The sequence below is a fragment of the Merops nubicus genome, unplaced genomic scaffold, assembly GCF_000691845.1.
Source record: "Merops nubicus isolate BGI_N331 unplaced genomic scaffold, ASM69184v1 scaffold36242, whole genome shotgun sequence".
Lineage (NCBI taxonomy): Eukaryota > Metazoa > Chordata > Aves > Coraciiformes > Meropidae > Merops > Merops nubicus.
In genome coordinates, this window is record NW_008596295.1 from 52296 (window position 1) to 75990 (window position 23695).

Here is a 23695-nt window from a genome sequence, read left to right on the forward strand (position 1 = left end):
GATCAAACACTGCTGCAGCCTAACTGATACAGCATTTACTGCCAGGCAAAATGCCATAAAAAAATCTCCCCAAAAATACTAGTAAAACTTTCAGAAAAAAACCCTGTTAATGCAACAAAAAGCAATCAAGCTACTCTTCACCTTCCAAACCTCGTTGTCCCCTCCACCCACACTGCACTTGCTTAAGTCATCATTTTCCTGGCTATATTTAAAAGCATTCTTTGCCACCAGCTCTCCAGTGCTGTGTAAGTTAGCTTGCATGGCAAAATTTCCATGTGTGTTGCAAGACTCCTAAAGGAATTAAACCATGCAAGTCATCAGAGAACTTTTATTATTATTTTAAATAACAGGTCAGATAACCACAGAACCCTTTCAGTATCAAAGGGATTGACTGCTGGTTTAACAGCCAACATGTGCTAGTTGAGCAATGCAGCAAAAGTGATCTGGGCTGTGGCATTTGATGGTAATGACTAATGACATTTATCAGTTTGAGAGTGCCAAGGCTTGACAGCGTGCTTACTATACAAAAAAAAGAGAAAAATGTATAAGCCTCTTTCTGTAGGGGGAAAAAAAAAAAACCAAAAAGTAAAAAAAGGGGGGAAAAGAAGAAACCTGAATGCTATCTAAAGGGCAGAACTGCATCTGGATTCACAGACAAGCTACACTGTGACACTCAACAAGAAAGACAATCAAAATTAAAACAAAGTTGAAGATCCCTTTCCTACAAAGGATTTCAAATTCAAATTTAAAAGTCTGGTTTTGTTTCAAATTGCAAATGAAACTGTATGATCTTTAACCTCTCCATTAAAATTTCATATTTACCTTTAATTTGAATTGATAAAAAACTTTGGACTGCATTCAAGGTTTCAGTTCAACTTTGAAATACAAAATTTGGGAGAAAAATTGTGACAAATCAAACTTTCATATCAAAAGCATCCAACTATTAAAAAAAATGAGGCGAGGATATTTCAAAGGAAGAAATGGCAGATATTGAAAAGTGTTTTGATTTCAGCATTGCACTGGAAAACACGTATATCCAAGTTCTTTCTGAGCTACCCCTACAATAAACCACTGGCTCCAGCACAGAGTGTCTACCTGCACAGCACGTGCACACCCACTGCAGACCCACTAACCCCTCAGGATGAAGGGTTCACCTCTCCATTCTAGCACAGCTCCTCTTGCCACAGGAAGCTCAGCTCGAGATCTACAGATCTCTAAGCCTTCAGATGCTGCATATCTGCGTTTGGAGGAGAGGCACAACTGCTCTGTATAAAAAGTCACAGCTAGATAAATCTAGCTGTAGGCCCCTGGCAGGAGGTCAGAAATGCTGAGAGCAGGGCCAAGTTTGAGATGTATCATGCCAGGCTGGCACGCCTGTTCCTTGCTTAGCATGTTGTGTTTGGAACATGCTTCCCAGGGAAGTGGTAGCGTCACCATCCCTGGAAGTATGTAAAAGACATGTAGATGTGGTGCTTATGGATGTGGTTTAATGTCAGCAGTGCTGGGTTAACAGTTGGACTTGATGACCTTAAAGCTCTTTTCCAGCCTAATCGGTTCCATGATTCTGTGTTCTCCATTCTGCCTTAATGGGAGCAAATATACTTTCCCTGACCTTTACTGCCCACAGTTCTCAGGAAGCCTGAAAAATTAATATTCAGGCAACTTGTAAGGCTTCGTTCTGCATAGTGATGAAGAGGGAGAGACAGCAGAGAACCAAAGAACCTCTGGCCTCAACACAAGTGGCACAGCGGAGCAGGAGTAAACAGGGCGCTCAACCTCCTGAACAGCAAAGGCGAGTGTGAGTGTCAACAGGCCTTACTGACTCACTGCCCCAAAACACCTCTGCCACTATTCAAGAGGCAGAACTAAGAGGTTGCATGAGAAGAGCAAAGACCGCCTGTAGCCCCTACAGATTCTCTGCAGTGACATGTTGGGGCAGCTAACGAAAGCTCCAAAACAGGCTGTACTGGGCTTTTTCAGATCCTCCCTCAGACCAGGTCTTTATGACCCAGTAGTAGAGCCATGCTGAGTATTGATTGCCTTTCCTGTTTCTTTGAATGGTTTTTAACATATAATCAATTGTACCATCACTTTTAAGTGTTTTTAGCCATTTCAGGGAAACTGCAGCCAGACAGCTAGCTTCTAAAGGTCACGTTCTCTTGGAGCTCTAGCAGGAATTAGGATTCATCGCAGCCCACTCAATTGGGGCAGTTTGGCACAGTTTACCTTCTCCTGATGGTGGGCACCACGAAGATTCAGTATCTGCCCTACCTCTACATGTAAAGCATTGCTATAGGAAGTGCCAGTCATGTTCAAACTGCAGACTACCTGCACACATGGAGACAGAGGCCTCTTAGGAGTGTGGGACTGAAGACCCTGAAGCCGATAAGCAGGACTTCATGTGTCAAAGGTTGTCTCCACATCCTGACCTAAAGACTCAAGCATCCTCAGGAACACCGTGTGACACCTACTCTACATGTATGCACTTTTGGAAGAGAGACTTCGCTGAAATAAACAGCCTATTTAACCCTTCTCTGGGTTTGAGGCCAATTCCAAGTATGATTTACTGCTTTTGTCCACTAAGTCCACAACTAAACATGGAAGGCTGAGCAAAACTCATTCAGTAAAAATATACATTATAAAGAAACAGATTTACAGACTCTGAAGTCTCTGAAGCACACTTTTGCTATTGCAACTTAGCAGAAAACAAAACTCTTGCCATTCTGAAACACAATGGGCAAATCCCTGCTCCCATATAAAAACTGAAACATGTATGGCTGAAAATATAAATTACAAACACAGCATTTTTACCAGGAGGTTAAGCTACTGAGTCATTTCTCCACACCTCCTTGCAGCACAACTCCTCTATCCTGGCCCATACTCACTGAGTGTGGCCATGATGGTGACTGCAAACTGCAGGAAAATGGAAAGCTTGCAGTTCACTGACATATTTTTGAATCTCTCTGTCCTGTGGTCTTAAAAGCAGCAACAACTCAAAATAAGTCTCAGGGTAGACCTTCTGTTTAATTGCTGCGTGGATAAGTTTCAGTAGGTCTAAGGCTGATGTACAGGAGAGTTCTCTCAATGCAAAAATACAAGCCTGAAGCACAGCCTCTAGAATCAATCCAGAGTGAATTTGTTAAGTTCTAAAGGCAAAACGAGATCTTTAACTCAGTCCTTAACTGATACATGAAAGTACAAGTCAGTAGATCAGCTTGTCTGAACTTCTGTGTATCACAGGCTGCTGTACTTTTCAACATTATTCTTGCACTGTGTAGTCTCATGCCAGCAGCTAGCTAGAGCATCTTTCACAAAGGTGTTCTGTTCAGATACAGAGAAAGGAAGAAAACTGATCCTTTCTGCCCTTTACTACAATGGTTAATTACCTATTAAAAATGGGTGCCTAATTGGCAGCTTCAATTTGGTTTCAGTGTCCAGCCTTACATTCCTTTCCTGTTTGGGTATTTTGTCTTCTCAGAGATGCTCAAACATTCTAAAGAACATACCTCAGGGTTTTGTTTTAAAGCAATTAATGTATTGAAATCTTGAAAGCATTTTTACTAGCCTCTCATAACTAAGACTTTTTGTCCTCTCTCCAGTTTTTCAATATACCTTTTCGAACAGACGTCTAACAGATAAAACTGCAAAATACATGTGATCATAAAATCACTTTCCTGCTCCTGCTAACACTTCAAGGGTCAAATAAACCTTTTTAGCTGAACATTTCATGAGAGACCTAGAGTAAAGCTGCTAGTCAATGCTTCTTGAGCCACAGCTTTTCAAGCTACAGCCCTCTTTTGCAGATCGGCACTTGTTTTTTCATCAACTGCATTGCCTGACAGGTTACAAAACAATTCAGATCACAATGCCTCATCTACTGAATTTAACAATGTGCCAGTCGTCCAGTAACTTGCAAAATTTATCAGAAATTCTTATGCCCTTTCTAATCACTGAAAAAGTTACCACATAGCACTATGTTCTTACCTCCTAAGGAAGTGCACCCTCAACATCCTCGCCTTCAAGGGATGCTCCACAAGTGCTTTATCATATCACTTATTCCTGCAGTGTGAAGCACTGTTATTGATGCATACCACTAATCCCAAAAGAAACACTGCAAGTTTCACATGTCCACAGAACTTCAGCAATATGTGCTATAAAACTAACATACAAAGGTTCTAAAATACTTATCTCTACTTTCACAAGTTGTCTGGTTGTGCAGATGAGCTATAATGTATGCATGTCAGCAAACAGTACTTAGAGAACCAATGGTGAAAATTTAAAGTCAAGTCTGACCAGCAGCCATGTCAATGACTTCTAAAGTCTTCCCTTGAGCTGATATTCAAGGGCTCTCTAAGTTCCTTTGGGCACTTGGAGTTCCTTTTGTAATGAATGCTGACATATGACCCCCATATTCCTGAAAACTCTGCCAAAGGGCACCCTGGTTTGTGTGGTTTGTCTGCTTTCGCCAAGACAAAGTGCTTGACACTAAACAATCCGAAGAAGAACTAGTGAGTTCTGAAGTTGTCTTACAGCTGTAGTCTGCAATGTGCTATTTGATCAGTGGTTTGGGGGCCATCAATGCAGAAAAGTAATAGGAAGACAAGACTCAGCTCTGAAAATAGGCTGTATCCATGTTTCCTCTCAATTAACAATATTAATAGCATGTAAACAACACTCTTCATCTTGCAACTGTGGTACCTAACATCAAGTAACTAACCGGGAAACATTGATTAGAATGCATTTATGAGCGTACAAACACGTTCTCTCTCTTCTGCAGGAACCACTGTCCATCAGCTGATCTGTCCAATGCAGAGAACCCAAACTGCCATGACCACAGACCATTCTGAAGAAAATACGCTGGATATTTCTAACAGAACAATCTAACAAATACCACATCCCTCTTCCTTTTTTGCTTTCTCTACATATAACTGACATAAAACAGGGCAAAAGTCCAATTCAATTTCTAAAAACAGGTCACCTCTAAAACTCTCATATACTTTCCTACAAGACTGCCAAAGAGTTCTCACACAGATCTGGACCTAGTCCAATCTGAAATACATTTTGTTATATATTTTTGGGCCCTAAAGGCCATAGAATCTCAAAAGGACAAATTATTCATTAATGTCCCTTACTAAAATGCATTCTGCTATGTTGCTACCACAAAATGGCTGTTTGCTCTGAGTGGGCAAAATGATTTATTTAGTATATAAACACATAGCCTCTGAAGCACTGCAGTCCTTCTGACAAAGAGGCATACAAATGTGAGGATTATGCAGATAAATCACAGATGCAGGACAGGATTTCACTGTACTTCCACTGTGTACGTATAAATATATATGACTTACAACTAGTTTCAGATGAAGTTTTGTAATATTTTAACATTAAAAGCTCTTGTTTCATAAAGTTGATTACCACTTTCAAATACCTATCTTCCTACCCCTGTGTATTGACTAATACATGAAGCTAGAATAAGACAATACACTTTTTGCTTCAGAGCTATTGAGGAACTCCTAACCGTGATTAGATTAGCTCAGTTCAACCTAGACCAAAATGATTTTGGGGATGTTCTTACAGCACATTTCATCTAGTACATCTGCATTATTTATGGCATTTACACAAGGAGAACTGAAGGCTTTTATAAACCAAGACACAAATCAATACAAGCTCTTAGCAGATGGGGCCTTAGTAGGGTTCCACAGCAGCATTCCATACCAAGCAAACTTTCAACTGAATAACTGGTAACACCAAAGGAAAGGTTTGCTTAGAAAGTCAAGAATCAGAGGCACTTGGCACCCAGCCTTTCGATGAGTACTGTACCTTTAGAGGCTCAACAGTCAGGGCTAAGTCTGCACGCAATAGGTCATTTAAACTGCTTCACAATCAGACTGCAAGCAATACGATAGGTCTGTTTCCTTTCCCTCCCTAAGCTGAGGTAACAAGGCTGTAACACAGATGGCTTTCCCTGTCAGAGGCACCATGGACTGAGGGAGAAATGGATAGGAGGCAAATTCAGTTTGGCACTCAGTCAGGTCAGCGGTGTACTCCAAAGGAGACACTTCTCAGCCTCCCCTGTGTTGGTGCTTCCAGGTAGCATAGGTAGAGGAACAGAATTGGCCTGCAAGACTAGCACTAGGCAGGAGAACTAGCTGGAGCATCAAAGCATGAGTCCATAAGTGAGGGAAAGACCCTCCCAATCTCCATACAGATGTAGCCCTCAGTTGGGCCAACATCACAGAACTATTTGTGTTGGAAGGGACCTTAAAGATCATCTAGTTCTAACTCACTTGCCATGGGCAGGGAAATCTTCCTCTAGACCACACTGCTTAAAGTCCCATCCAACCTGGCCTTGAACACTTCCAGGGAACGGGCATCCACAACTTCTCCAGGCAATCTGTTCTGGTGTGTCACCACCCTCACAGTAAATAATCTCTTCCTAATATCTAATCTAAATCTACCCTCTTTCAGTTTAAAAATGTTACCCCTCGTCCAATCACGACACTCCCTGATAACGAGTCCCTCCCCACCTTTCCTGTAGGCCCCCTTTAAGTACTGGAAAGCTGCAATAAGGTCTCCCCAGAGTCTTCCCTTCTCCTGGCTGCACAATCCCGACTCTCTCAGCCTGTCTCCATAGTGGACATGCTCCAGCACCCCAGCACAGGATGGCAGATGACAGCAGGTTACATGGCTTCACATCTGCCCATTTCCAGATAATGCTCTTCTAATTCACCTTGGCTGGTCTTCACTGGTAAATGCTCTTCACAAAGAGCAGATCACTACTTAAGGCACTTAGAGCAGAAATCTCTCACCCTGATCCATCTGTTTTCCTAACCCATCTAACTTATGCACTGAGAATTGATGATAGGCAGGTTTTTTGCATTTAGTGAAGTAAAAGTTTTGCCAAAATCTCTAAAGACAAAGAACCTTTTACACATCTATTTATAGAGCAATGCATGGGGATCTGCAGTAGCCAGAAGGAAAAAGGAATGAATGATAAATTATCCAACATGAACTTCCTTCAGAACAGTATCCTGCAACAGAAAAAAAACCCAGATTATTTCTCTGTTCAATCTCTTGCTCTACAAAGGATCAATAAAAGGATTTGTTCCCTTGACCAAATAAAATTCCTAGAGCCTTTTTTTTATTTTTTTTATTTTTTTTTTTCAATCAAAGAAGCCTCAAAATGCCCCACCAACTCAGTCTTCTTCAGCTGACAAACAAGGCGGCCTTTCTTCTCAACTGTTATGTTTGAATCCAGGCTAGCAAGAAATAAAAAAAAAGGAGACAAAAAATCCTGTTAGTCTTAATTAAAAATCATGTCTTGCTCAGCTGGCACGGGTTTTACTTTCATGAGATTTATGAAATCATGATCCTGACAGCTCTCCATGAGTTCTTTCTAGAGAAAAAAGGAAGAAAAATCTTCCATGGTTAATCATTCTACTCTTCTGTCCATGAGTGTTGTAAAAAATTACACACTTCTCTACCACTCCCAGAAAAGAGCAAAGGATTGCTAGACAGATGACAAGATCATAGGAAAGTATACCCTTCTTCCTTAGACATCTCTCTTCTAAATTACCAAGGACAATATTTCCCATGCACATGCAAACAGCATCAGAAAGCCACAGAAAGGCTTGGAGGCCTTCTCTTCTGTACACAAAGCCCATGGAGGTCAAAATGAACTCAAGAGACTCCCTTCACATAACAGTGAAACCTTACAGACACCTAGCACGGGAATGCAGTCTTCTAGACTTGAAAGCAGTGGCAGATTTAACAAACCACATGTATAACATAGATGGGTGATTGTAAGTAAAATATAATCCTTCAATTCTGAAAGCAGTGGGATGAGCACACTGGCGTGTTGCCTTACCCTCGGTTATTTGCTTTGAAGCAAGTAACTGATTTCTGAGAAGCTGCTGACAGATAAAAATCCATGTAAACATTAAAAACTGCCAGACTGAGGTAGCAAAGGCCAGCTCAGTGTCCTGACTTTGAAAGAGCCTAGAAATGGGAGCCCAGGTAATAATGTAAAAGCAGACAAGGATAAAGTGATACTGCCCCAGAAAAGCCTCTTTACTTCCAGCCCCATGCAGTCCAAACAGTATGTGAAGCAGAGATGACATCTGCATGATCAGTAATCTATGATGGGATTTTCTTCCATTCATTTTTATAACCATTTCTTTAAATTCACACAACCTTTCAAGTATTCCACAGCTTAATTAAGTTTTGCATGAAGCAGTATCTCTTTGGTTTGAGCTTATCTGATCTTCTGATGCACCCTCTTCTTGCAGCTCTTCTTCATCTTCTCTATGATATTTAATATTTTTTACAAACTCCTGTATATTCTCTGCCATCTCTCTTCCAGCCCAAAGACTTGTCATGTATATAAACGTTCTTCATAGCACATCTGGTTCCATACTTTTGGTCATTCTTGCTGTCCCTTTCTGAAACTTTCCTAGTTCTGTAACATCTTTTTAAATTTTTTAAGCTCTGAATACACAGCAAATGAAAGACTAGGTTAATTAATAGAAATTAATACAAAAACTTGCCTTGCCTCTTGGAAACAATTCCAATTGAAGTTAATACTCCACTAAGGGAGACGGTAAAGATTAGAAATAAATTTTTTAAAGGGTATTTTAGCTAGGTGAGAGAGAAGCCTCACTTTAGACCCAGCAACTTGAATGATTTTAAGCACCACAACAGTTTAGTTGGTGCAAATTATTTAATCTAGAGTCATATAGCAGCATGAACATTAAAAAAAAAAAAAGAAAAGAAAATAAAGAAAACCAACAGCTTTACACCAGAGCAACTGTAATGTTGCTGTGTGCACATGAGGTTACATACAAATCCCAGGCTTAGTGTTGCAAAAGAATGGGGTTATTTTGTGCACATGTATGTGTAGGCTAGTAGTGGCATGTAGTTGAGTTCCTTACTGATGAAGGGAGAATGAAATAATATTCTAAAGACTGGGGCAAGTTTTATAATGACAGCTTGAAATAGCTTATTCTTAATTTTCCTTAAATTATTTACTGTTGGCTTCCTTCAATAATTTTAGGCTGTTAGCACAATTCTGGTGCTGCTCAGCTCCTTATGTTTCTATTTTGGAGGTTTTCAGAAAGGAAGGGGGAGAAAAAAAAAAGAGAGAGTCTTGAATACGGTCAGCAAGTACAGAGAAGACCTCTGAGAACAATGAAAGCACACATAATGCTTCCATCCAAATCTGCCCTGAAACTTCAGCAGCAGAGAGAATACTGAACTGCTCAGGCACTGATTTATCAGGTAAAACAAAAAGCAAATATCTTTTGCAAAGATAGTACCATTCTGGTGTTTCAGCAGCACACCAAAGAAAACACAGAAATACCTCAGAATGTATCATCTGCAGTGTGAGACTTCTATAAGGAAACACCAAATACGTCTGGGAAAAGGGCAGTAAGATTATAAAACAGTGGCCAAAAGAAAAATACAGACATCTTTCCTGAGGCTAGGAGAAAGCATGCTGTGCTAAACAATTTAATAATTAAATTGAAGAAGAAAATACCATTGTAATTAACATACAAAGAACCAGCATGGCCTAGCTAATCTCATCATGAAGAGATCAAATAAAGTAGCCTACATTTTATGGAGCGATTTAATCTGGCAAGCAATTAATCGTAAGAGCACTAAGTCAAACGAATAGATTTCCCTTTAAGGAGATCACATTCATCATCTGTAATGTATTCTAAACGGCAATTTGTTAGCCAGCCCCTGAATTTTACAGAAGACATTTACTGTCTTCCTTTATTGTAGAAGTGATCCCTGATTGACAAGAGGGAGTGGCATCAGTCTTTCTGAACCAGCCAGCCTATTAATACTGATAGGTTCTGAATCAGTGGTGCAGGAAGCAAATAACTTACAAAATACATCTACAACTTTTTACAAACCTTATACTTTATAATGCACTGCAGTGGTATTTACCAGATTAGTTGAAAAATATCCTAATCCGCTGACCAGCTTGATCTGACCCATCTCCATAATGCCCTGGAGCTGATAACAATACTGATGGGGGCAGGAGGAATTTTTTTAAAAAATAAGATTAGAAAAAAATGTATCAACACTTCCTCATCAAGAACCTTAGCAGGCATCTCTTACCTGGGCTCTTCCTGGTGCAAATCTGGGATTCTGGCTCGCTCCATCTTCCCCAGTTCTTGGTTACAAGACAAACCTTCCCTGACTAGTTTTAAGTGGAGTTAGGTCAGTTTAGATTGCATCGTTCTAACTTACCACAAGATTGCCCCACCCTTGATGCTTTTAATGTTAGAAATCCTTTCACTTCCAACTTTGATTTATTCATGATACTCCCTGTCCATTTACATTAGTTATTACATACAAACTGCCCTTTAGCTTCAGAAGCCATTCCGTGTCCCTTCCGCTTCCCACTACATCAGTAGCCAGTAGCTCTCACTGTGCTGGCGTGAGCAAAGCATGTGTCCTTCAGAAGGAAATCCTCATTCTTGGTGCTTGTCTGCACCTGTCCCCACTCAAGTTTATCTTTCTAGAAGATGAGTTGGAAGGCCCCCCCCTCTTCCTAGGAAAGGTTTTCTTCTGAGCGTTTTCCTATATTCCTGTGTAGAGGTCATTACTGTTCTTGTGCTTGAGTGCACAGTCTGGATCATGAAGATTAAGAGGCTGAAAGCAATCAAAGCTCACATCCTCTACGTGTCCTTGGGCCCAAACTGATTCCCCTCCAATCACAACAAATAGTTTGTTCTGTTGTTTTTTTGTTTTGTTTTTGTTTTGTTTTGTTTTAAAAAAAAAAAAGTATTATCAGACAGACAAAAAAGGTCCTAAGAACCATTTAGTGCATCTAAGTCTTAACAGGGACCACTAAGCTTTACCAAAAAGATTTGTGGCAACATTTCACTTCATCTGGAAGCCATAGAAAATTTATTCAACTCCAGTGAGGCTATGGGCCACGTGAAAAAAAGCTTGCTAGAAACATACAGTTTCTGCCAATGCCTTCTCACCCCTTTGCCACTCCAAATCAATCCAAAAGACAGATTTCTTTGAAGTATTGACAGGATGAGACCAATGCCTGTCTGCTTTCAGTCCTCTTCTACCCTGACAATTTCGCTTGTGCTCCACTTACACTGAAGATATGAATGTAAAGTAACCCCGTGCCAAATCAAAGTGAAATAAATAGTCCTGGAAATAAAGTACAATAAAAATAAATCAAAAAATACGTGAGCTATGTTCCAGATCAAGTTCAGGTTAGCAGTACCTCATTCCAAAAACAGTTAAAACAAAACTCATATTAAACTGATTATAAGAAAATATTGCTTCATTGCACTGCCAAAGAAAGCATGGGGGAAAACTTATAAAAGAAAAATTAATCAAAATACAGATTTTGGTACCCCGGGGAGGGGGGCAACCCAACACAGCAGAAAAGACAGCTACACTCGAAGCCTTTAAACTCCTCTGACCTGAACCTAAGTGCACAGGATTGTTTCCTGATGCCTTCCTGCTATATAACATCATACTTTGAATTAGACCAATAGCACATTAAAATGACAGCAAGTGCAGGCACAATTCATTTAACAATTAATCTACCATAGCTATCATTTTCACTTCTCATTAACTGCCTCTTAAACGCCCTCTATTTCATATAGCCATAGACTCTTCTTTTAAACACACACACAGGGGAATATGCCATTATAGGCATTATTCAAAGAAGCACTTTCTCTCCCCATCATCAGCCACAGCATTAATCATACCGAGAATAGTGTTTTCCTCACAAACAACTGACTTGCATAGTTGGATCTCATCAGCAGGATCCAATTTACTGGTAAGTTCACAGACAGCAGACAATACCAGGTATCTCCAGCAACGCTTGCTGCAAGTTCTCTACTTTTTACCCTTAACTGATCTTTCAGAGGAAGAAAACAGACACCAAGCCCCACCAGCTCCCACTGGTTTAAATAAATGCTCCATGCAGCATCTTTAGCAGATGCACGCAGAGTCAAGATACAGCACAGTGCACACAAAGCAAACAAGCTTCCTTGCTTCTTTTACCATTAGACCGTGCTGTGAAGAGACTGCTCTCTAAAATCAAATGGGCTAGGTTGGAAAGGATCTGTGGAGGTTTTGTGGTCCAACTTTATACTCAGCATAGGGCCAGTTAGGCCAGTTTGTTCACAAATGCATTCAGGCAGGATTCAAAAAATGCCAACGATGGAGATTGAACAACCTCCTTGAGCCATCTGTTCCAGTATTGGATCAACCATGTTGAGAAGAACCTGGGAAGAACATCCCTTACTGCAATATGACTTAATTTTATTTCCTGCAAAACTAAAGATCTCAGAGCAGTATTGTTTTGTGGCAATCATTTCTGACAGAAGTTTATGCTGAGAGTGAAAGTCACCAAACAAGGAAGAAAAACAGGCGCTATGCAGTTAGAACTGCACAGTCTGCTCCTTCAAGCAAGGCTCAAGATAGCCCACATGGACTGGCCTCAAAGCAACCACAGCTTTCAAACAATAATGAACAAGGAATTAAGACCAACACATGGTAGACTTATTGCTTTCTGAGTTTAAAAGAGAACATCTGCCTCAGACAAGCTTGTCTCAAATGCCCATAAAAAGTTAATGTCCAGCTCAGGTTCCAAAGCAAACAAACAGTGCTGCAAAATTGTAAGAAAATAGGACATTAAATAATTATTAAAAGAAGTATAAGCAAAAGCAATTGACCTTTGTTCATGTACACTCCCCCAGCTAAGAGTGTCCCTGTTAAGGTTTTTCAGACATCCCATAAAGAACTTTATATAAAGTATATCATATTTGCATCACTGTCAGCAGCAATAGCATTACGTTAATTAACACACAACAACATTCTGGAAGCAGGATCCAGTTTAAAATTCCTCATCCGAAGTGTGGGCAACATCCTAAGTTTGTATAGAATAAAAGGCATTTATCCTGCCCTCAAAACACATACCAGCTACATTTTCTGCAGCTGATAGAAGCATTTTTTCCATGGTACCCAAAGCCATCATTGAAATTCAGTGTCTTAAAGTTTGAAATCATCTTTCCCTTGGCCACAAAAGTTCCATTCCTTCCCATCCCACACAGACTCAAAAACTTTCCATAATCCAACTAATGAGAAGAAAAATGTCACTGTAATTAACACACAAAGTGATGACCTAATTAATCACTAAAGCAACAACACGAAAAAGCTTTGGGGCTTTCAAAGTCTTCTAGCAAAAAGGATTGCCAGGGAGTTTTTAAGGTCATTCCAGTTTCAGCCATCCTCAAAATAAGGCGTATTTGAAACCACATTTTTATTTCCTGTCAAACAGGAGTTCACTGAAGCAAGATCCCTTCAATGTGCCAATAATGAAGAACCCCTTCCAAGCAGCACCCAAATTCTCACTTCTTGGGCTCATGGCAGTATTGTCTCAAGCCCAGTACCCAAAGTGAAATTTTAGACAACAGTTATGATGGTATTTCTCTTAACAGCAAGAACAGTTTACAAACCCCGCCCTGCACTATACCAGCACAAGCAAGAGAGTATGTACTTAGACCCCTGCAAAGAGTCACATCAGTGGACATAAATTTAAAATAGCAGCATACTAGCCTAAAACTGGTGTAATGGGTCAGTGCTGCTAGAAAGATTGTCCTTTTCTCCCCAACGCTGAGCTGTTCATATGCACACCTTCTACAGGGCTGACACAACCACTTGTACATATGTATGAAGACTCGAGGACTAACCCAGGCTAAAACATGCTGGGTTTTTTCTTGCCTAGACAGTTTTATCCTGGGTCAGGTCCCCATCCTCCTCCCTTACATGCAGCTGCACAATGCAGGCTGCTTCACTCAGATGAGATGGCAGGAATGAATGGCAAGTGAATTCTCTTGCTCAGCAACACTTGTCAGTTTATACCTGCTCCAAGTGACCACAGAAGCACAGGCTGAGGAAGCACACTGGGACAGTTTTGCCAGAGTAACATCCTTCAGCTAAACCCTTATCAGCATGAGATATCAGAACCCGATACCCATCACAGATGAATTCTTCATGAGCTCACTGTTACCTTAATCTGGTTGGCTTAGATTGCTGAGAAGCAGCCAAGCACATGGGTATTTCTGGCTGTTCAACCTTCACAGTTCACGTCCCTTGAGACATGCAACAGAAATCCAACCTCAAAGCTAAGGGAGAAATTGCTACTTCAGAAGCACTAGGCCATCATTTTCTGAATTATTCTTCTAGCTACAAGAGTTAGGAAAAAAATTAATAACTACAAAAGGTAATAACAGAAGATTGCATTCTGGGATTGCCAAACAGCCAATTTAATTCAGACCACCTGAAGCTCTGATGCATCTTACGGTCTCTATCTGGACACACAGATAATAGAGCCCAGAATATTTTTACATTTTGGAAGGGGAAAAAAAAAAATAATAAAAAAATCACAACTCACTCGACCTCCCCATCGCTCCAGTCAGCATTTTACTTACACTTTAGTGTTGGCTATAGCATCTGGTATTTACTGATGGTTGTGAAGCTAGTCTCTGTGCTGGTAGGGTGAGACAACCCCCACTGCCTTTTGTGTGCACACCTCCTAAAACCCAAGCATCTTCATTTTGAAAGCTAGGACATGTGTTTCTTTTAATGAACAAATTCTTACAAACAAGATGCCCTCCTCTCACAGTTCCCTGGGTACTGAGCTCCAGATTCTGGTGCAGTCTTCAAACAGACTGCAGTTCTGCAGTCATGCTAACAATGTATTATCCTTGCTTTCAGTTCAAGATAAGGTAGGTACTTCATTACCTTAATGAGCAGATGTACTTAATGAGCAGGTACTTTGACAATTTAGTCCTAAAGGGAGAGTTAAAAGAATAAGGCATTTACATTTCTAGAGCAAAACCAAATTTTAGGCCCCCCACTAATATATGATAATAAGAAATACATGTTACTGGATTTTGAAAAGCTTTTTTTGTGTGGTGTTTTGTTGTGCGTTGTTTTTGGTTGTTGGTTTTTTTTTTTTTGTGTGTGTGTGTTTCTTTTTTCTTTTTTTTTTTTTATAACTACACATCCCACAGCCCAGACTTTCAGAGGGAATAATAACTCTGCCTGTTCCTGTGAGCCACAGATTTCTTTTAAACACAGAAACAGCAAAACAGCATTATACTACATAATTTTTCAAGGGATAAAGGTGTTATTTAAGCTCACAATGATTTTCACATTGTTTGGGTTATGAAGAAAGCTACTTAATGTTCTCTCTCCATTAAAGCAAATTTTGAATGCTAGATTTCAGACCAGTGGAGATCAGAGTCCCTTATATTTATCTAAAGAATAAAAACAGCATGGGCAAAGTTTCGACAAGCTATAAAGAGCTGCTTCAAACTGGGCTTCAATCATGCTCCAGCAGGTCCAGTTCTTGGGGCCAAGGGAATCTGGTGGCAGAGGCTATTCATGGCTTTGCTTCCTGGCTGCATTAGAGCTTACCAACAAAGATGTCAACTGTAAGGTTGAAATCTGTCAATTAGGAAATGAACTCAGGCAACCAGAGGAATAATTAGGATTGTTCTCGTAAACAGGATGAAACAATACAACCATTCAAAGCGAGAAAACAGCAGAGCTTTTGGGATTCTGTGCTGCAACAAAACCCCCGAGATGTTTACAAGACTGCATCCTAGCTTTGCAGTACATGACTTGCCTGTGCCTAGCAAGGGGATTCAAGACCAAAATACCAGCAAACAAGTCAGAAAGATAACTTCTGACCAGTAAATATTACATCCACTTCTGAAATAAACAACATATACTCTCAATGCTAAAAGGTATACTCCACTATTTTTATGTTTCTATGAAGAAAGGTTTCTGGCAAGCATAACAAGGAAATTTCCTTCCTGGTGCCACACTTCATTAGACTAAGCAGTGCAAAGTCACTCACATAAATCAAACAGGAGAATACAGCTGCACCTTAGAAGAAGTCTCTTTCACTTTTCTCATCTACTGAATGTTCTCCCAAAGCTCCACATCCTAAATTCACTAGCACAAACCCAGAAATTAAGTGCCAAACAATCTTCCAAAGCTGAATACACAACTGTCGAGAAAAATCCGCTACCACCTTAAACTAACTCCATTTTATAATCCCACAATCTGTACCCATAAATCCAGTGAGGTCCACAGACATGGATTCCCCTATTCACAAGGCAGTTTCATTTGATACAGAGTTTATAAAATCTGGGTTGCAATACTTCCATAAAAGATATAACATTCTTCAGCAAATTTGCTAAGTAGCCTATGGATACTGCCTGACCTTCCAAACGCTCAGGTTTCAGGGAAGAAATGTTTCCAAAAGAATGGCCAGGAAGACAAAGGTTCACAAATGGGTAAGCTATGCAACGAGATGTTCACCTTATGAGAATTACTTGAACTAAGATACTTGTTAAACTTAAGAAGAGACTGCCAAAAGGTGGCTGTGCTGCAGAAGAGTTTCCCTTCTGCCCAGCAAACAACCCTCCCACCTCTCCTGCAATCCTTACAGAGAAGCTGAAATACAGAAGTAGATCCTTTTGCAAGTTCCCTCCTAAAAAAACAACCTGGTGACTTCAAGACATTTGGAAAGGAGATCAAAGCAGCCAATACAACTGCAGACATAGGAAAGAAGCTAAGACAGTCAGTTAAACAAGTCTGCCAGCCTGGAAATCACTTCCACTTTAAGTTCATCCCCACCCCAATCCAAAAAGCATTGCTTACTCTAAGGATAAAAGTGATCCCTGCAGCATGGCTTTCAGGTGTACTGAAGAGAACAAGTCATGGTATGGCATTTCAGGCAGAAGCATTTCTTTGCCATACAAACAGCTTTGCTCAAAATCATCATCAGCTCTTAAAAAACTTAAGTCACTACAAAGAAAAGAAAAAAAGAAAAAAAAAAAAAAAAAAAAACACGCACTGCCCCAAAAAAAAAAAAAGTTAATTAAAGAGAAAACAGGTTTGACATTGTCAGAGCCCATTTCAGTCACTGCTGCCTGGGAAGGGAATTTGTTGGCAGAAAGAAAGAAGGTGACCTGGGATGCACCTGACTTGCTGAACCATGCTGCTGTTAGTGGAAGTGGCCCATACAATGCCACTCAGCTAACAGATTTGCTCTCTGGATTTGGGCCAATAGCAGAGACAACATTTAATTAAGCCACTGCATGAATGAGAAAGAATGAAGGAAAATTATAGCAGAATGAAATTGGCTACAGCTCTGTAAGAGAAGCATACCAAGATGAATCAGCTAGTAAATAAAGAGCAATAACTGAAAACTAACACTGCTGTCTCAAGAAGAAATCAGATAATGTAAAAGAAATTAAATGCTGAAGTTACACATCTAGAGAAAAACCCTAAACGTTAATAAAAATTCCTTGGAAGCAGGGGTAGAGTGCCACGAAAAGATTAAACTATGCACCCTGAGATTGGAGTGCATCTTTCTTTCTTCCTTTTTTATTCTCCTGTTAAGATGTTGCTGGTCACAATGGCCTGGAAGTGAGGTCTTTCCCTTTCATTCCATCTGCTTCCCCTGTTCAGATGCCAGTTAATGCCAGAATCTGCTCATGTCAAAAATCTGTTACTCCTAGCAAATGAACCTTGCAAGTTCAAGTGAAAAACAAGCTCCACTATAATCACTATATTCCAGGGACTGTTCTGCTGTGCCAGGGTCCCTATGTAACAAGAAAAGCATGCAACACAAAATACGTGAAATGACAAGAAGTGTCTATTAACTTTGGTCCTTCAATGAGGAGCGATTACAGGTCACTAGAAACCATCTAGACCCAAGTCAGAATCTTCATCTAGAATCCATGTTCAGGTTTTCAGCATCTTCATTTTTTTAAGGCTTCCACCTCAAAACTGTGATGAACTAGTTCTTCAAATAGCTCACACGCATTAGGAAGTTTTTTTTACAGTGTTTTAGTAACAATTTGATCCTTAATCTTGGCAAAATTATGTTATGATTTTAAAGTACCAATGATATACATTTATGAGTTTCTCTTTGGGTTTTGTTCCTTTTATTAAGAAATAAATAAATAAAATTGTTGACTGTCCTGTACCACCCTGTGATCTGAGCTCAGTGAGACTGATAAGCAGTGACAAACGTCAGAGGGTCATTGCCATTAAACACACCTCAGTGAACAATTCAATGGAGCTGTTATTCCACCAGTGATAGCTCTCATGAGTGGGTTTAAGAACTGCAAGCAATGAGCTCCAGACCCTGCCGGGGCAACCTGCACGCCTGAGCACTCTCAGCTGCTCAGCACCAGCCAGCCCCAGCCGAGCAGCTCTGCAGGTCTGTCAGTCCCGGGGTTATGGACACACCCAGTACAGCTCTGCTGCTAAAAGGAGGAACACTTGAGCTTCCTGAGCCAACACTCGTGGTTCATCTCAGAGAAACTGGAAATAAGCAAGTAGCTTTGTTTTTTCAGCTTGGAAGTTATGGCTTTAGCTTATCCCACTGTCAAAGGCAAGATGCTTGTGTGTGTATTTTATATAAATATAAATATCTGGAAGTATATGCATGTGTGTGAATATATGTATTTTTATATATTCAAATATCCATATTTGGATACACGTTCATATATGTGCATATACATTATACACATTGATATACATATTTTGTATATATACATGCAGATAGATTTTCTTGACCATTTATTTTCATATACAGGCCTTAAGGTTGCCCTCCCTTCCTCATTATTCTTTTACTTGCATTGGCAAGAAATGTGTGTGTGTCCATCCATTAAGTCCATAAAAAGAGGGAGAAGGAAGGAGGGAAGTGTGTGTAAATATATATATATACACACACACACACACAGAGTCCCAGCAGACTGTAATCCATAGGCCTCCACTCTACACAGAAGTACTTACCTATCAGCAGGTCTCCTTTCATGTACCCTGCATAAATGCTACAGCCATCCACTGCATATGACTAGATCAGCAGGATTTAGCTCTTCTCTCCCCATGAACAGATGCTAAATTCCTTGTTGTAAAGCAGAACAATGCTGAAGGTGCTATGCAGACTGTTTGCAGCCACCCACTTTCTAACAAATATCTGAGTGGAACCTCCTTTTCTGTCAAGGTTTTAAATAAGTGCAGTTCTGCTGGTAATTTAACATAAGCTATGGCTTCAGAGCAGGGATGCCAGGTATCATGCGACAAGCACAGCCCAATTTGGCCTTCTTTCACCTGAGTAAAATAGTAAATGTCCCTTCAGAGTGCTCCTGCCCAGACTGGCAGCAAGCATAACCATTTCATACTCATCCATGTGATGCTTTAAACACTCCTCCCTAATCCCCAGTCTCTCTTTTATGGCCCCGAAAGCAGCCTTGGGAGAAGCGGCATCTCCTGTACAAAAAAAAGAATATTACACAAGGTGGCTCATGTGGAACAAAAGTAGCTGCAAGATGGAAGAGTGAATTAAAGCACCCAAGTGAGGACTGCAGCATATGCTACAAGAGCACATAAAACATGCTTTAAAAATAAACCAACAAGGATATCACCTAGTTCCATACTACAAACTTACTCTCTGCTTGTTAAAAGCCTTTCAACGAGAGAAAAAAAAAAAAACAAACAACTTTAAGAATTATGATGATGGGACTGAATTTCATACAATGGGGAAATTTAGCCTATTAGTCGTTGAGTTAATCTATTTATTCACCTTGAAAAATTCCTGATCAGGAGAAAGTCTATTAAAAGAATGCAGAGATTCAGCTGCCACCTTCCTCACTGAGTAAGCAACCAGAAGATGCCCCTTTGAACCCTGCATTAATAAAATTCTCATTAAATGCAAACCTACACAATGTTACCTTAAAGAGGCTCATTAGCTTAAAAAAAAATTACATGTCTCAAAATGTGCTTATTTCCTCATAGGTGAGAAGGTGAGTTTTCAAACCATGAACTGCTGCAGCTTCTTATTTCAACCCCATCAGTGCTGCAGCTCTATCTTGCAGTCAGTCACATCTCAATTATTTATGTAAACCACAGAGACAAATCCACAGATAGAAGTTATAATCACTGTTATGGGATAGCACCGAAACAGAGATCACTCATCCATGATGGTATGTAAGATTTCAGTCAGATAAGGCTGTTGTTATTCTGTCATCCTCAAATTGTCGTTTTCTTTAGGTTGGACAGAAATTATTGTCTGTCAAAAGGAGAGGTAGGGAAGGAAGGTAGGAATAGCCTCCTCATCTCTCAATATTCACAAAAAACATTGGTGACTTCTCTTTTAAAAGGAGTAAGGACTAGAAAAATCAGATAATCAGCAAGCTAAACCCAGTCAGACTGCTCAGTGGAGAATAGGGTCCAACTAAAAAGTACCGTTAATGCCATAGTAGAATACAAGCGGGATCTCTCCCTGCAGTTCAGTTTAAACAAGAATGTGTCAAAGATTCTCCAGGCATTATTCAACCCGATTCTGTATTAAAGCAATTAATCAGATGACCTCATCAATCCAACACTGTTAGGTACAAGCAAGACTGTTTTCTATGTCTCCCCAACAGCTACTCCTGTAACACAAATGCGTTGCAGCCTTGAAAAGCTGTAAACTTGTGAAACACTCTCCTGGCAAAAATACACATCAGATTGTACACTAGGATTTAAGATGCTCGTTAAAGCCCATCACATGCATGCACACAAAAATGTTTTCACGTTTGTAAACTTTCCCACCAAAAGCCTTAGGATAAGGAAACGACAGGTTTTATTTATCTGTTTTTGAATAGCTGCTGTAATGAGATGAAGACATAAAAAAAGTCACCAAAGCATGACTTTGCACTGCACTGCTACAGCAAAAAGCAAGTAATCATTGCTCAAAAAACTTTCCAGAATGATGGCAGAAGCCAAGAGAAAAATCCAGTGTGAGGTGGTTTTCTCTAAATTCATTCCCTTCCTGGCAAAGGCATCCAGATCAGAAACAGTGCACTAAGCCCACTCCAGGAAGAAACCAAAGGGGCATATACAAACAGGCAATCCAGACAATGGAGAGCTAAGCCAGGTTTCAAACCAGCATGTGCTTAACAATGCATAAAACAATTACAGCTTATGATAACATTGTCATTCATTAACACTGTGTTTCTCTAAAAAAGCTACTGGCCTGACAGTGCTAAACAGTTTATTCTTCTCCAGCATTCTTTCTCCCCTTTCTCTTTGCTAATTTGGACCTGCAACATCTCCATGACTCTTGGCAACAAAGAACCAGAAGTGTGTGTGCGTGCTCAAGGCTTCAGTTTGTACTCCTGGTCCAACATCAGAAGAAAACACATGGCCCTAGTATTAAGTCCTTCTACACATTGCCACAAAAGTGAGGCAGCCAGCAGGCCAAGATAAAACATTTATTTCTGAACAAACTGCAGAAAACTTCAGACCTTGCAAGGCTTGAGGCATTCCTTGAAGAATTATCCTCTTGTCCTTCTGCTGCAACTTTCAGACACCTAAATTCAGTCTTTAGGTCAAAATGGAGTATTACATCATCACAGACCCTTCATTTAATCCATTTTCCCTGTACAAAGACGCGTTGTTTGCAACTTCAGAAAGCACGTTCTCACAAAAACCAGGCATCTAGTCCTAGTCAACACTTTGAAACATCACACTGTCAATTACCTTCACAAAAGCACAGTACCTTGGGATTTCTCCAGCTTCCAACAACTGGCTGCTCTGAAACCTATTCATTTAAAGCACCCTTCAAACATAGTATTTTTACCATGAGAAGAAAAACTGGTAGACGAAACACCTTACCCCTCCCCTTCTCTTTTTGAGAGGGAGGGAATGGAGGGAGGATATGGGTAAATCAGACTAACTTTTCTGAATTCTAATTCCTCTCAAGGCCCTGAATCATCTCTTAGATCTTTTTTAATTTCGATGAATGAAAAGCCATCAGTCATGAAAACTTCTAAGGCTGGTGAAAGACCACATTAAATCTCAACATACAAGAGCAGCTGGGTGATGTAGGGGAAAGCTACCAAAAGTCGAGAACAGAAATATGTTAGAGGCTTCCCTGGCTGCAGACAGCACCATGCACTCAACACATCTGATACAGGCTGTCCAGGGAGGGGTATCACAGTGCCAGTCTTTTGGTTGCATCTTGTTTCCGCTGTGTGCTGATCTTTAGAAAAGCAGCTGTTAAGCCAACAGGAAATGAGCCAATGCAAAATCTTGGTTGCACAAACCCAAGGTGAGCACAAACCCTCTGTGATCACTTGCTTTTTTTTATCTCCTCTCAGTTTAGACTTCTCTCTCTGGGTATACAGAGAACTGCCAGGGCAGACACTTTGTGTCACATTAAGTGACACTAATTTGCCAGCAGCTATCTGTTCTGTTTTACTGTGAATGCATTAGCTGACCACAAGTATTCATTTGTTTCTATTTATAAAAAAAAAAAAAAAAAAAAAAAAAAAGGATAGTAGCAAAATAAATCTTCTAGAACCATACCTGAAGTTATTAAGCTTACAGACACTAAGGGAACCTTTAAGGTGGTTTATAGACGAGTAAAATGTATATTGACTTGAAGGATATCCTCAGAGAGTTTGTCCTACACAGTCTTTTTCTAGAGAGGAAAACGACAAGTAGTAGCAATGTACTGAGCTACTTGGTGTCACATAGACATTAGAGTGTGGGGTGACCAGGGAAGCGACAGACAGGTATTTTTTCAGGATAAATACTTATATCTTTTATGTTTTGTTTACAAGGATAAGCACTGCATTTTCTCTGTCAACATTCCTCTGTTTTCCAATCAATCAGACCCATGAGCCTCTTGCCCAGTACCCAGCTTGGTCAGTACTATCTGCTTCAGAAGCCAGGAAAATAAATTATTGCTGTTGTGAAGGCATGGAGCACAAAAGCACCCCTAGATATTCCTTTGCCTTAAAGTAGAGCATAACTTCTGCCCTTGAACTGTAGGAGAAGGTTTAAAAGAATACCAAAATGCCCTTAAATAATCAGTTTTAAAGACACACAAAAATCTTGCAATGTTAAAAGAGGCCTTGCATCTGCTTATTACAGCTGGCTTGGAGTCCCCTCCATAGAACTGCAACAGAATCATGCAACAGAAATACATTAGGTCCACAACTGCTGTGCCAGCACAGCATTGTCCCCTACTGTATAACTTTTCCCAAGAACACTGTGAGGATTAATTCATTACAGCTTGTGCCATACTTTGAAAGCACTCAGTCCACAGAAGAGCTGAAAGAATTATTAGAGAGGGGACAATCAAACCCTGGTGATCCTCTCTTTATCCCAGTGGGCCCTGTTCAGAGCAGCAATTTAGCCCAACAAAGAGAACAAATTCAAAATCAAATTCAATACAACAAATGTTAAAGTGTCATAATAAGAATGCAGTCATATAGGACACAAGAATCTCTCAAATGGTTATTAACTCCTACTCCTTACCTAATGTTGACTAATGCATGGGTCACCTTGCTTGCAGGCTCTTTCCACTGACCAGCATTGGTAGACAGCCTTAGAACTGGAAGAAAAAGACAGTTAACAGTGCTGGCATAGAACTGGCAGTTTTCTAAACCGAAATGTCAAAAAAAGAAGTCTGCTTTGGTGAGATGACTGTCTGGGAACCACATCAAAACAAAGGTTAACTTTGAGACAACCTGTGATTCGGGGCAGAAGTTCTCGTCAAATCCATCTAAGAAACGTCAGGAACGTGCAAGAGGTGAGCAGAACAGAATAATGGCTGAGAGACAGGAGGCAG

General features: G+C 40.2%; 1 protein-coding gene across 1 annotated transcript in view; it reads right to left on the reverse strand.

Moving 5' to 3' along the window:
- The window catches only part of LOC103769160 (chromosome unknown open reading frame, human C10orf76), a 117699-nt gene that overhangs the window by 42755 nt on the left and 51249 nt on the right, over positions 1 to 23695 (reverse strand). Inside the window, exon 22 of the mRNA XM_008936336.1 lies at positions 23383 to 23458. Coding sequence (XP_008934584.1) covers positions 23383 to 23458 — 76 coding nt within the window. The remainder of the gene's footprint in view (positions 1 to 23382; positions 23459 to 23695) is intronic.